This window comes from Hemiscyllium ocellatum, chromosome 2 (genome assembly GCF_020745735.1).
Source record: "Hemiscyllium ocellatum isolate sHemOce1 chromosome 2, sHemOce1.pat.X.cur, whole genome shotgun sequence".
NCBI lineage: Eukaryota > Metazoa > Chordata > Chondrichthyes > Orectolobiformes > Hemiscylliidae > Hemiscyllium > Hemiscyllium ocellatum.
In genome coordinates this window covers 118,298,511-118,312,804 of record NC_083402.1, presented here as the reverse complement: position 1 = coordinate 118,312,804, position 14,294 = coordinate 118,298,511, and the positions used below count along the sequence as shown (strand labels likewise).

General features: G+C 38.6%; 1 protein-coding gene across 3 annotated transcripts in view; it reads right to left on the bottom strand.

Annotated features, from left to right (window-relative positions):
• ptbp3 (polypyrimidine tract binding protein 3) overlaps positions 1 to 14,294 on the bottom strand; it is a 118,943-nt gene that overhangs the window by 14,420 nt on the left and 90,229 nt on the right. For 2 of the 3 annotated variants that reach the window (XM_060839309.1, XM_060839327.1), the window contains 7 exons: positions 14,060 to 14,224; positions 12,276 to 12,386; positions 11,560 to 11,755; positions 6,616 to 6,690; positions 5,964 to 6,100; positions 1,033 to 1,066; positions 630 to 722 (listed from right to left, as the gene is read on the bottom strand). In XM_060839309.1, the coding sequence (XP_060695292.1) occupies positions 630 to 722; positions 1,033 to 1,066; positions 5,964 to 6,100; positions 6,616 to 6,690; positions 11,560 to 11,755; positions 12,276 to 12,386; positions 14,060 to 14,224 (811 nt within the window). The remainder of the gene's footprint in view (positions 1 to 629; positions 723 to 1,032; positions 1,067 to 5,963; positions 6,101 to 6,615; positions 6,691 to 11,559; positions 11,756 to 12,275; positions 12,387 to 14,059; positions 14,225 to 14,294) is intronic. The other variant, XM_060839317.1, reaches the window with a different exon arrangement.

Below are 14,294 nucleotides of genomic sequence, written 5' to 3'. Positions count from 1 at the left end.
CTATATTCCTATACTTGAATACATGTGACAATAAAGCCTAGTTCAAAATGCATTCCTCTTATCCCCAAACCATTCCCAACAGACAAACACATCTTATTTCAATGGATTTTTGAAACATTTTCACCAGAAATATAATTCATACTTCATGTAGCATATTGAATTAATTGATATATTCACCCATAATATAATTTGCTCGCCACCAATTATATTGGAAAGAACTGAGCTTGGATTTGGATACAAACTTTCAGATTAATAAAGTCAATCATTTCAATCCCAAGTAATCAGATTCAACTTATTACTTTTACATCAGCGATTTCAATGACTTAAAAATGTGACTGATCTAAATTGGCTACGCTTAAGCAAGGTAGCAAACAAAGGCATTGCAATTGTCCTCAGCACTCAGACTGGAAAGTAAAGAACACTGACAAACTGGTATTTTGAAACTTTATCTACAGACTCTGTATCTGGAGACTAGGTAAAGATATGAGTAACTTCAACTGTGATGCACAGGCCAAATAGCCATCAATATTATGATTCACCAAATAGCAGGCACGTGAGGATCGAGTGTTTTTTTGGAGGTGGAACTAAATTGCAAACTACGTTTTGTAAAACTAATCCATGAATCTTACCCAATTGAGCTTGATTTGCATCTGCCATTTGTATTAAGGCATTTTCTTTTTTATTGAACAAGATCTTCACACGATGTACATCACCATAAACTCCTTTAAGGTGATCAAACAAAACAAAAAAAAAATCAATTCCACCATAAGTAACAGTGACAAATTAAAACAAAGCAGAGTATAAACAGGACAGAATCAGTAAAGGAAAAAGGAAAATAATTTTCCATTACTTTAGACGTTAAAAAAATGACATGTGCACATATTAACAAATGCTACAGTGCAGAAATTAAATTTCATGCATTTTAATCTTTTAACATAAAATTCATAAATGTGAGACATTGTTGAATGAAGCACAAACTTAAATGCAAACAAAAATTTACACTGTAAAACAGCAGTGGAAATGACAACATACCAAAGAGGATGAACAGCCAGTGAGGTGAAACCTTCTGTAGTAAGGGGAAACAAAATAAGTCAGCACAAGATGGACTGGAGACAAACATCATCAAATCACTCATATCGAAGAGGATTTCAGCATTATAGTTGAAGGCCATTATGATTCATCAAGCTATCGATTTGATCACAAAAAAAAGTATAAAGTTCAAACGCAGTAGTTTTTTTTCATTTTAGGGACAGTTGTTGATATGGTAACTTTTTGGACAATGATGCAATAGTGAAGCAGGACAGTGAAGGGGAAAGAAAGAAATATTATCCAGTCAGCAACAAGTGTTCAAAGAATTTTTTTCCCAAAAATGTATTTACCTTTTCCCCATCTTTAATAACCCTCCACAGGCACCTCAACGGATGCAATCAATTATTCTTAAGTAAAACAATTGATCTGGTGAACATAATGACCTAACTCAGTGGCCACTCCGATTCTCATTTTTAGAATTATAATTTACAGCCAATATAAACCTAAGAGGAGACAGGTGTGTAGACAATAAAGCTTATACATTTAATGCCTATACCCATGTTTCATTTACAAAGCTGCTGACAAAAGCAAAGCTTTGAAGACTACAATAAGCTTTTATTTGCCAAGACATGCAAGAAAAATTCTTTGTGGGTTATCAAACTCCTTGTCACTTTTCTAGCATTATAGAAATTAATCATTAAAATCAAAAATATTTGTTATCTTATAATACTTTGACTTAAATACTAATTTTACTGTGAAAAATTTGGCCAAAACTACTAACGTACAGATTACATGAACAATTTATTTTAAACTGTTCAGTTACATAAGTCAATGGACATTCAAGTACTTGAGAAAAGTACTTGAATTCTAACAAATAATTACAACTTCACAATACTTTTAATTAGTGATATGGTTTCATTTAAGTTTAAAATTAAGCAAATATTAACTAAATCACATGGGCCAGCTAAATGAATGAATGTTGCTTTAGGAACGGGACCTTGTTTATTGATGCTGAGTTCTTTTCTCTAAACTGAAAGCATGTTCTGACAGACCAAAGGAGGCAGTGATGATAAAGGCAAGTTTATAATTACATTACAATTAAGCTCGACAGCAAGCACAATACAGAATTTTTTAAAATTTGCGTGCAGCACAAATGTAACATTCATCTAAACACCAAAGAAAATACCAAAGAGTATGAAAATAAACAAGGATATTGACCACTTGCTGACAAGAGTAAATACTGAAGGAAATCAATTATAGCTGCAATTATTCAACGAGTAACCTCAAATGGTAACCTACATTGTTAAGAGTACAAGATGGTGAAGAAAGGTAATTCTGTATTACATAGTATTAACATTTACTTCTGGTAAATCTTTCAATTGAGTTTCTTTTTATTTTTTTATAAAATAAGTTAGAATCAGCAAATTAGTAAGAAAAACATAAAACTTAAGTTGCAATAGAGATTCGCTGCTGTGAACATGTGCTTTTGGGTACTCTACAATAAACCTGGAAATTCTCCGACAAAGATGAAAAGGAAAAAAAAATGGCTTGAAGGAAATACTATCTGGCAATCAGACACCAGGTCAAGCACTAAAATTTCAACTAAACAGTTGACAGTTCTTAGTGCTCTATTGTGTTTCAAGTTATGATGTGGAGATGCCGGTCTACTGGAGTAGATGAAGTTTTTAAAAAATCACATCACCAGGTTGGAGTCCGACAGGTTTATTTGAATGTACAAACTTTTACAGCACTGCTCTTTCTTAAGACTTCTACCTGAAGGAGCAACGCTCCAAAAGCTTGTACTTTCAAATAAACATGTTGGACTATAACTTGGTGCTGTGAGACTTTTAAATTAAATTCCAAGTTATTTGAGAGATATTTGGTTTAGATCATAGAAGCATAGAGAAAAAAAAAAATTGGTGAATTCAGCCATTTGGCCCCTCAAACTTCTCAGTCACTGAATACAATCATGGCCAATTTGATTATGGCCTCAAGCTGGTTATCCTGCCTGTCCCAATAACCCTAGATTCTCTTGGAAATCAAACGTTTGCCTAGTTCAACCTGAACATATTCAATGGCCAGCCATTGCTGGAAAATATAATTCCCAGAAATAATAATAAATCTCATCTCTATCTTAACTGGGTGGTCTGTCATATTGAAACTACACCTCTAAGTTCCAGATTCCCTCAGGAGCAATCATTTAAGCATCTACCTGCCAAATCCCCTTACAATTTTAAGCATTTCAATAAGACAAACACACAATCTTTAAGTCCATTAGTCATGTTGCGGCTGTACAGGACATTGGTTAGGCCACTTTTGGAATAGTGTAAGCAATTCTCACCTCCCTCTTATCTGAAGGATTTAGTGAAATTTGAAACAGGTTCAGAAAAGATTTACAAGGATATTGCCAGGGTTAGGGCGAGGCTGAATGGCTGAGGCTATTTTCCCTCGAGTGCTGGAGGCCGAGGGGTGACCTTATCGAGGTTTACAAAATCATATAATTGCCACAATGAATCAGACCGCAAATTGGAGGAACAGCATCTCATCTTAATAACCCCCCCCCCTCCATCATCTAATTCCTTTCCATTCCTCTGATTGACACCTCCTCTGAGCCACCAACTGGATTCATTTCTCCTATCAACCAACCAGGTAACGTACTGCCTGCCTGTGTTCATCTGTCCCCACCTCACTACCCTGCACCACCCCACTTCTTTTTCTGCAGCTCCCTTTGCACCCACCCTCAGTCCTGAAGAAGGGTGACAACCAAAATATTGACGACCTCACCTCCTGATGCTGCCTGGGGTGCTGTGTTCTTTCAGCCTCCTGTTTATCAATATTAGATTCCAGCAGCTGCAGTTTTCTAGTCTCTAATTAGAGGAAGTGATGGAGGCTGGTACAATTACAACAACAGGTAAAAGGCATCTAGATGGGTATATGAATTGGAAGGGTTGAGTGCGATATGGGTCAAATGCTGGGAAATGGGACAATATTAATTTAGGATATCTGGTTCCCATGCTGTACACAGCTTGATGACTCAATACGTATAGACCAATGTTTCAGCTTTCCTCTTTAAAACAACCCCTTCACCCCAGGAATCAACCTAATAAACTCCTGAACTGACTCCAATTCATTTATCTCTCTCAAATGAGACAAACCACAACCACACACTGTACTCTAGGTGCAGTGTTACCGATACCCTATATGATTTTATCAGGACTTGTTTACTTTTACAATAAAGGCCAACATTCCACTTGCCTTCCACTAATTACTTGCTGTTAGTGTATGCTAAACCTTCGTGATTTCAAGTAATTGAGATTTTGATCAAACCAGCTCAATTTTTGATGCATGTTTCAGGAAATACAAGGCCACAGTGTCATGAGCCCAAGTTATTGCTCCCAGCACTATAGTGGTTCAAGAAGGAAGAACACCACCACCTTCATGGCAACTTGGGATGGATAACTAATGCTGACCAGTCAATGATGCCCACATCCCAGGGGTGATTAAAAAAAAAGAGGACAAGTATCAAAAAAAAAATCACACAATGAAAGGTGGTCGAATTTGAAATTATTGCATAAAATCTGAAATGGAAACGGAAAGACAGTCATGGAAAATCAAATCACAGATTATTATTGAGTCAACTAACATGGAAACAGACCATTTGGTCCAACTAATCCATGCCAAACATAATCCCAAACTGAACTAGTCCCACCTGCTGCTTCCTGGCTCATATTCCTCCAAAGCTTTCCCATTCATGTATCCATCAAAATGTCTTTTAAATGTTGCAATTGTACCCACACCAATCACTTTCTCAGAAAGTTCATTCCAGACCACTTTTTTAAAAATCTCTTGCCTCTCACCTTAGAAATATGCCCTCTAGTCTTGAAACTCCCATCGGGAAAAGGAAACTACCATTAACTCTATTTATACCCCTCATTACAAATCACCTCTCAAACTCCTACACTCCAGTGAAAATAGTCTCACTGAAAATTCATCAGGTTGACGACTGCTTTTGAGAGAAAAAAAGCTATCACTCCTAGTCGGACATGGATATGGAGTCCATGTCGGACTCCAGATGCACAGCAATGTGGGTGACTCTATTATCCTTGGAAATGGCTAAGGAAGCCACTCAATTACAGGGCACTTAGGAACAAGCCGAAAACGTTGGCCTTGCCCACATCTCATGCAACATCAAAGGAAGTGAAGTACGATGCAAGGAGTTGCATGATGCTCCAAAATCAGTTGAGACTTTAGGTCAATACCATTATACACAGCTGCTAGTACAATTCCTTGTTTTAAAAGATGATGCACTAAATAGGCACTCTCCTCAACTGGCAATCATACTGACACCACACAAATCAGAACTGCAAAGTACTACTGGTATAAATGTGCAAATATACAAGGCTTTGGTTAAGCATGCAACACATGAATTTAGCACAGATTTCAGGATCGAGGAGTATCCTACAAGCATCACTTGTCCTGTACCAGAGTCAGTTAGAACATTAATGCTAAACACTGGAGCCACTAATAGTTAGTGGTAACACGTGAGCTCAAAGCTGAGCCAAAATGATTAACACTTTTATTGCCTATACGTACTGTATATGAGTACTTGCAAACAAAACCATCAAGCGACTCCTTCAGCTTGAGAAACTATCAAAAAAAAACTTAGCTACTGGGAATGGATATTAATACTATACTGATTTGATTCTGAATTAATCAGACTGTGAAAAGGAGGATTTCTGCACACATGGATATTACAAATTACTAGTTACACACTACCAAGCATAAAAACAAAATCATTGTTTGTGTTGAGTTGGAGCTTTAACTGTTTTTAAAATGGCTTTTGGGAAGGCAAAGTAATGAATTTCTTGGGGGAGAAAAACTGAAAGAAAATAGTAAGACTCAGAGATACTGTGGTTCTTAGTGAAATCACCAACCTCAGGGTTTAGGTTGCTAACTAGCAAGACAGAGTTTGCTGCTGGGCCAATACCATGCATTGCTAGACGGCCACCAACTGCACCATGTGGCAGGCCAAGATGCCCAAGCCCTCCTGGGATTCCTTGAACAGACAGACCTGGAGATAAAGATTTTTAACATCAATCATGGCAGATGTGCTTTCTTCACAATGAATTTCAAAAGGTTAATAATAAAGATTCTGAATTGATGAGAATATATGTGAATGATACTTCTTAAAAGTAACAATGAGATTTCAAGTCCCATCATGAGGCGTTAATAACATATATACCTCAAACAATACAAATTAAACCTCTAAGTGCAGCATGCATTCCTTCCTTTTCTGAAGTAGTCAAACAGGCTCATTTCAATACCTCACATGGAAATGGACAATGAACATCAAACCAATTTGTACCAATCCAGGTTAAGATAATGGGATAATCATCAGATTCAGTTTTTGGTTAAGATCAGCTAACTTAACAAACAGCGAAGTATTTATGCACCATTTATGTGAGCCAAAAAGATGACCATTGCTTCAGTTGAGAAAGGAATTGCAAGTTAGATTTCCTCTAACAATCTGCAAAAATTCTTTTTTACAACTTCAATATTATAAGTGGCAATTCTGATCATGCTTACCCGCAGTTTGTGGAAAGCCAAGGGCAGGGCCAAATCCACCACCCCCATAGGGGTTGGAAATGATACCGGGTGCACCTAAGAGAAAGAAACACAAATATACTAATTTTGTACTGTTACTTAAAAGCATTTCCTACTCTTTCAACAACGTGGTTATCTTTAGCAAGAATTAATGCTCCGCTTGTGCGAAAAAGATACTGTGTCAACAATTTCCTTATGAAATTATTGCTTATACTTTGATTTTTTTTTACAACCTGTGCAAACATACAGCACCCATAATCGTACCTGGCACCTACAGAAGTAGCCACAAGGATTTATCTAATATACCTAAAATAGAGAGATTATATAAAATATTCACTTGGTTGTAAATTGGGAGTTTTTACACTCAATTAGATTTCAATGACGCTACTTAGGTGAAATACCTATGACATAGATGCCATAGCACTGGATACAAGGCATAGAAAAAAAACCTTATCAATTTTTTTTCAATTTCATAGGCACACGTACGGTTATGCATTATGGTTTTCAAGCAGATAACAACTTTGAGTAACCCTAATCCTTCAACCCTTGGATGGCAACTTGTTCACAATGAGCAAATGGCACCAACAGACCTAACTGGCAAAGATCTCAAGCAGCTTGTCTCACCTCAGTACCCCAGCTCATGCCTCAAGTAAAGAATGTCATACATGGCATGCTATAATTTTGTAAACTACAGATTTTTCATAGGACAGTGATGAAACAAGCAGAATGATCTTTTTGAGTTACATTAGGGAATCAGAATCACCACTGAAGGTGCAATTACTTCCCAACTCCCTTAACTCAGCACACTCAATTTAACTTCTGCTGAAATTTGTTCACAGATGGAAGATATTCCTTTGTTAAGCCTCAATGCTTTGCAGAATAGTTTGAAAGCTGTGCTGGAAAGAGAAAACAAAAAACCACTGACCATTGATGCACATCTCTACGAAAAATAGCCAATTACTAATAAAATTACCATAATTAAGTAAACACTTAAATAATGAACAACCAGTTTTCTTTACAAAGATGAGGACACTGGTACATGTACACCAAAAATCCCTCAATTCACAATCGAAAACTTAATTTAAAAAATTGTTAATGTAATCAAGTCATGAAGTGACACCTTTCATTAATCAAACTCTTAGGCATTCTCCTTTATACACAGACTTTATGCTGTTCATTATAATTTGAAAAGTGGATACTGATACAAAGTTAGTCCATTTGAACTGATAAATTATAGCGCTCCATTGAATAGCAAACTACTGACCACCTATAAATGATCTGCATTTTTAATTGGTCCAAAAAGTGATCCTGAGGATATTATTTCGTCATCCTCAGACAATCCTGCTGCAAAAGGTTTTTAAACCACAACTGTGAAATAAAATCATAGCTCTTTGTAAATCTCTTTATGGAATACAATCTAAATGTTGTGGTTCTGTTCGCCAAGCTGGGAGTTTTTGTTGCAAACGTTTCGTCCCCTTTCTAGGTGACATCTTCAGTGCTTGCGAGCCTCCTGTGAAGCACTTCTGTGCTGATTCCTCCGGCATTTATACTGATTTGAATCTGCCGCTTCCGGTTGTCAGTTGCTGTCTGCTGCAGTGGCCAGTATATAGGGTCTAGGTCGATGTGTCTGTTGATAGAATTTGTGGATGAGTGCCATGCCTCTAGGAATTCCCTGGCTGTTCTGTTTGGCCTGCCCTATAATAGTGGTGTTGTCCCAATCGAATTCGTGTTGTTTGTCATCTGTGCGTATGGCTACTAGGGATAGCTGGTCGTGTCGTTTCGTGGCTAGTTGGTGTTCATGGATGCGGGTTGTTAGCTGTCTTCCTTTTTGTCCTATGTAGTGTTTTGTGCAGTCCTTGCATGGGATTTTATACACGTTGGTTTTGCTCATGCTGGGTATCAGGTCCTTTGTCCTGGTGAGTTGTTGTCTGAGGGTGGCTGTTGGTTTGTGTGCTGTTGAGTCCTAGTGGTCGCAACAGTCTGGCTGTCAGTTCAGAAATGCTCCCAATGTATGGGGAGTGTGGCCAGTCCTTTGGGTTGTGGCATGTCCTCATTTCGTTGTCTTTCCTTAAGGCATCTGTTGATGAAATTGCGCGGGTATCCGTTCTTGGTGAACACCTTGTATAGATGTTCTTCTTCCTCTTTTTGTAGTTCAGGTGTCCTGCAGTGTGTTGTGGCCCTTTTGAATAATATCCTGATGCAACTTCGTTTGTGTGTGTTGGGGTGGTTGCTTTCATAGTTCAGAACTTGGTCAATGGATGTGGCTTTCCTGTATACCTTCGTTGTGAATTCTCCGTGCCATCACGTCTAGGAATGTGAGCTGGTTGTCCTTTTCTTCCTCTCTCGTGAATCGGATTCCTGTGAGTGTGGTGTTGATGACCCAGTGTGTGTTCTCTATTTCTGTGTTTTTAATGATGACAAAGGTGTCGTCCACGTATCTGACCCAGAGTTTGGGTTGTAATTGCGTTAAAACTGTTTTTTCAAACCTTTGCATTACTGCTTCTATGAGTCTGGAGATCGGTGAGCCCATGGGTGTTCCGTTGATTTGTTTATATATCTGGTTGTTGAATGTGAAGTGTGTTGTGAGGCATAGGTCCAGTAGTTTAAGTATGCCATCTTTGTTAATAGATTCAGTGTCCTGTTGTCTGTTGTGTATGTCCAGCAGGTTGGATATTGTTTCTCTGGCTAAGGTTTTGTCAATAGAAGTGAACAGTGCCGTTACATCGAATGAGACCATGGTTTCTTCCTTGTCTATTTCTGATGATGTCCAGGAATTCTTGTGTTGACTGTATAGTGTGTCTGGATCTGCTGATCAGGTGTTTCAGTTTCTGTTGTAGCTCTTTAGCCAGTTTGAGAGATGGTGTTCCTGGTCGTGACATTATGGGTCTGAGTGGGATGTCTGGTTTGTGTACTTTAGGTAGTCCATAGAATCTGGGGGTGTTGTTGCTTTCACAAATCACAATCACTTACCACAACGAGCACCCGAACTACAAATCTTCTCACAAACTTTGAATACAATCTAAATTTTCCATTGGAAACTAGTCTCAGACATACATATTTAGAAAAAACAACAAACTGGTCAGGAACAGGTTTTTCGAATTAGGTTTCATTGTCACCTTTACTCAAGTACAAAGGTACGAAGTCTCCAATCTCCAGTATCATTTTACGTACAAAAAGCCAAATTGGAAAATTAACTTCGACACAAAAACCAGAACCATAATCCAAGATACAAAAAGCAGAAATCAAAAAACAAATGCAGAAATGCCACGAAAAGAAAATGTTTCTTTTTCTATGTTTCTATATAAAATTTGTTTTTTGTTTAAATAAAGCAAGTTTGCATTACTCCATGTAAAAATAATGGGAAAAAACAGTGAAGTAGTTAGCACTGCTACCTCAGCACCATGGACCCAGGTTCAAATTTGACCCTCAGGCTCCTGTTATGGACCAGGCTAGACTCCCTCAAAACAATTAAAGAAAATATCCCACTTAACTTTCCCAGTTGTTTTAAGCAGATGTAAAGTGGATATTCCAGGGGTGATGCAGCTGGCCCAATCACTTAGTTTTAAATAAAAGAGCATTTATTTAGAAGATGATTGAATGAAACAAGAAGAAAACAGAATACTGAATAACTTAAAGTATCCTAAAAATCAACAGATTAGCCCAACTTAATGCTGTTCCAAATACTTGCCACAACCACATTAAAAACGGGACAAATCCAACACAGGGTCTGGAGAGAGCACGCGTGTGCACAGCAGAGAGAGATGGCCAAAAAAAATTCAGCTGGAACATCTTCTCCCAGGTAGTTGTTTCATGGACCAGCAGCCTCAAACTGCTAGCTTGCTAAAACCAAACCAAAAGGAAAGCTGAAATGGGAGAACTGGCCACTCTTTCATTGCACAAGTGTTTTTTTTTAAAACACTAAGCTTCAAGTAGATCAATCCCAGATCTTTGTTTTTATGACCTCAAAAAAAAACCCAAAAAGGACAAATAACCTTGTTAAAGGGGCGGCATCATTACACTCATCAGTGGAGCTTGCTGATTCTCTATCTGTGTAGGATTTCTCTAGGTGCTCCAGTTTTCTTCCACAATGTACAGATTAGGTGGGTTGGCCAGCCGAAAATGCCTGTAGCGTCCAGGAACATGCAAGGTAGGTGTATTAACTGTGGGAAATGCAGGGTTACAGAGTTGGGGTATGTCTTGTCTTCAGAAGTTTACTGACTCTATGGGCCGAATGGCCTACTTCCACATTACAGCGATGTTATGAACTAGTTTAAAAAAAACAATTTGATGATTTTGTTTCTAATTAGTTCACTGAAGTTATTCTGGACTCAATCTAGGTAAAATAGCATGTGTTCCAAAACAGTGTTGCATGCACATCTGAATACACAGCTCATTACTCTGCTTAGAAAATAATGCTGTTCAGACGTTCATTAACAAACAACAATAGCAATCAGGTTGGTACAGGTCTTTTACCATTTTGATCTGTACAATACACATGATAGCTTAAAATGATAAAACATGTCTTCCAGTTAGCAGATGGCTAGACATATTCATTGAATTGACATCACAGAACGTAACTGCTTAGTCTATCAGGTCTGTACCAGTTTTTCCAACAGTACCAATTCCTTGTTTTTTTTTGCTATATGTCAGTACACATTCTCTTTTCAATGAGATACCCATTCCCTCTTCTTCACCTCAAATTCTTTGTCAATTAACTTCCAAGCTACTACCCTCTGACTCTTCATTCCACTGTTTGAGAAAAAAGTTGTTCTCTACGTAATCAATCAACAATGAGAAGAACAATGAACTTTAATGATCCAATTCATTTAGATGTTTTGGACACAGCAGAGAGAAATTGAAGGTAGAATGGAATGAAAAAGTTCAACAAATGCCGAAAATAAAATTTACCTGTCATTATGTATTTACCTAGAAGTGAGCTTTCCTTACCAAAAGCGGCGGCCACAGAAGGATCAACAGTCGGCTGGCCGTCGCCGGAAGGAAGATCAAGACGTGTAAAGTCTCTGCTTTTGTCATTATTGTATTTAACATTAAGACTAGTCAGCTTTGAAAACTCAATACGTAAAGTACAGCAAGCATTGTAGATATTCTGGCCATCCAAAGCCTGTAGAAAGTTAAGGAGGAACAGTATTAGACACCAATTCATACGCGTAAGTAACAGGTGCCATTTCATAGAATTTATTTAAAGCTCACCATGCATGGCATAAATAAATGAAGTGCAATTCTATTCCTGACATCTTGAAGTAAATACTGTATGATAATTTATAATAATATTGCATCCCCAGAGAAATGCTTAAAAAAAGCAAAGTGGAAGGAATCCACCCAAGATAGCTCGGCCTATACTCTTAGCTAATTACAAAGCAGCAATGGATGAACCCTATCAAAGTGCTGTATGGGTTTTATGTGTAATGGAAAACCTGACAAAAAGGAGACTGAGATTATATAAGAGTAAGCCTTTCACAAAAAACGAACAGATTTTAAAAGGTTTTGAAATTGTGCACCAACTGTCATAGTATAAATCAAAAAGGTAGTGTTAGCCCTATAGATTCAAAATTGTTAAATAACTTGTTTTAATGTAGCAGCTAATAATTATAGAAGGACGACCTCTTGCACCCAACACTAACCAGTTTAGCATGATGAGCATGCATTGGTTCGGCATACTGTAGCAATGCCTGGAACTGATTGTTCTTTGTGAAAGTGATTATCTTCAGCACAGTTCCATACTTGGTAAAGATCTGTTTGGAGTAAAATATGCATCAGTAAATAAACAAAACCACTAAACTGACACGTTGCTAGCAGCCACAGAAAATGACAGAGTACCAGGGCCCAACACAATTACCAAAGACATGTGAGCATTAATAGTCATCAATGAGTTGAAGGCAGGGCAAGCTAACATCAATCTATTTTACAATACGCAAAGTCTGTGTAAGTCCAACACATGACAAAAACTCGTCTTTTAATAAAAGCAAAGCCTTGTTGCTCTGCAAAACGTAGAGGATAACAGAGTACAGAGAAACCTCGATTATCTGAATACCAATTATCCGAAAATCGGATTATCCGAAGGCGATCTGGAGGTCCCGATTGAAACAAAGACGTGTGTCCAATAGTCATCACGTCTTTGGTTTACAGTGATGAAACCGGCACCATCTCCAAATGACTGCGCTCCCACCCTCTATCTTGCCCCACACTTTCCCTAGAGTTCTACAGAGGGGTGTACCCTAACCCTGTACCCCTCCCCAACATTGCCCTGTACAGGGCAAACGTGGAACCTGTCAAAATACTGCAATAAAAAGATGTGCGCGCACGCTCTATTTGGAGACTTACCCCACCAAGGCAGCAGCAGTCTTACGGTTGGTGTTCAGTCCAGCTGCCCCAGAGAGGGGGTGGATTTGGGTGGCAGGGATGGGGTTGTGGGGCAGGGAGCAGTGTTGGGGGCAGACAGGGTGAGAGCGCAGGGGTGGTATTGGGGGGCAGACAGGGGGCAGTGTTGGGCAGGGTTTGGGTAGCAGGGGCAGGATGGGATGGATAGAGTTGGAGGGAGGAAGGGGGAGGTCACATGTGGGGACGGGGCACGGTGTTGGACTGGCCGGTATTGGGAGCGGGGTCTTGCACACTGTGTGCTGGTGCAGTCTCCTGAACGGGAGGCAGACTTTTAAAAATTCTGAGCCCCAGAGTAAAGGCATTTAATCGATTAATGGAATAATCGATGATCCGAATGAAATAGTGCCCTCACCCATCATGTTCGGATAATCGAGGTTCCCCTGTAAATGTCTAATATCCACCTTAGTCACTTACAACAGTGGGTTCTTAAAGCATGAATGGAAAAGGAAATAACCCAACCATCTTTTTCAGGGGGGGGGGATTTATGGTGCCACTAACTGAAGCCATTGAAACAAATTTCACCAACCAGCAATACACATTAGTTGAAGTCCATGCATGATATTTATTATGGGCAGAGTATTCTGACACAGATGTTTGCCCAATGATCCATGATACAAGATTTGCCCAGCAAACTCCACAACATTTCTGCACCAGGCAGGGTCAAACACAGCCTCAATATTTGTCCACAAGCTTGAATAGGGCCAAACATGTTAATAAAGTCAGGATGGCACTCAAAATTATATCCCCAAGCAACCGGATTAATTGTATTAGTTGGATCTGGGAGTAAATTGGTCACTGGTGGAAAATGGCACGTTGCAAAATCCAAAACACAACGTAAGATGCATTTTTACGGGGAGCAGGCGGTACAAAGATGATAATGTTCTAAATTCTGTAATAGTTAATATGCTCTACATATTTAATATACTCGTTTGTATTTCTAGGAATTCTGAAATTCAATTCACTTAGTATCATAAACTGTATTGCTTTTAATAGGTAATCTTCACATTCAAATGTCATCAATTCTCACCTGATGCAAAACCTCCAGAGTAACAGGATAAAAGAGATTCTCCACAATGATGCGAAGGACTGAACTTTGACCAGCTAGCTGTGCTCCCTCACTGACTGTGCTGCCTGCCATTGACATGTTGCCAGTGTGCATTGCATTTACTGCCTGCAGAGCAGCCTGGGCTCGCTGTAAAGAGAAATAAATATTTCATTTTTTAAGAAAGGCTATGTACAGCTTGAAACAATCAACACAAATT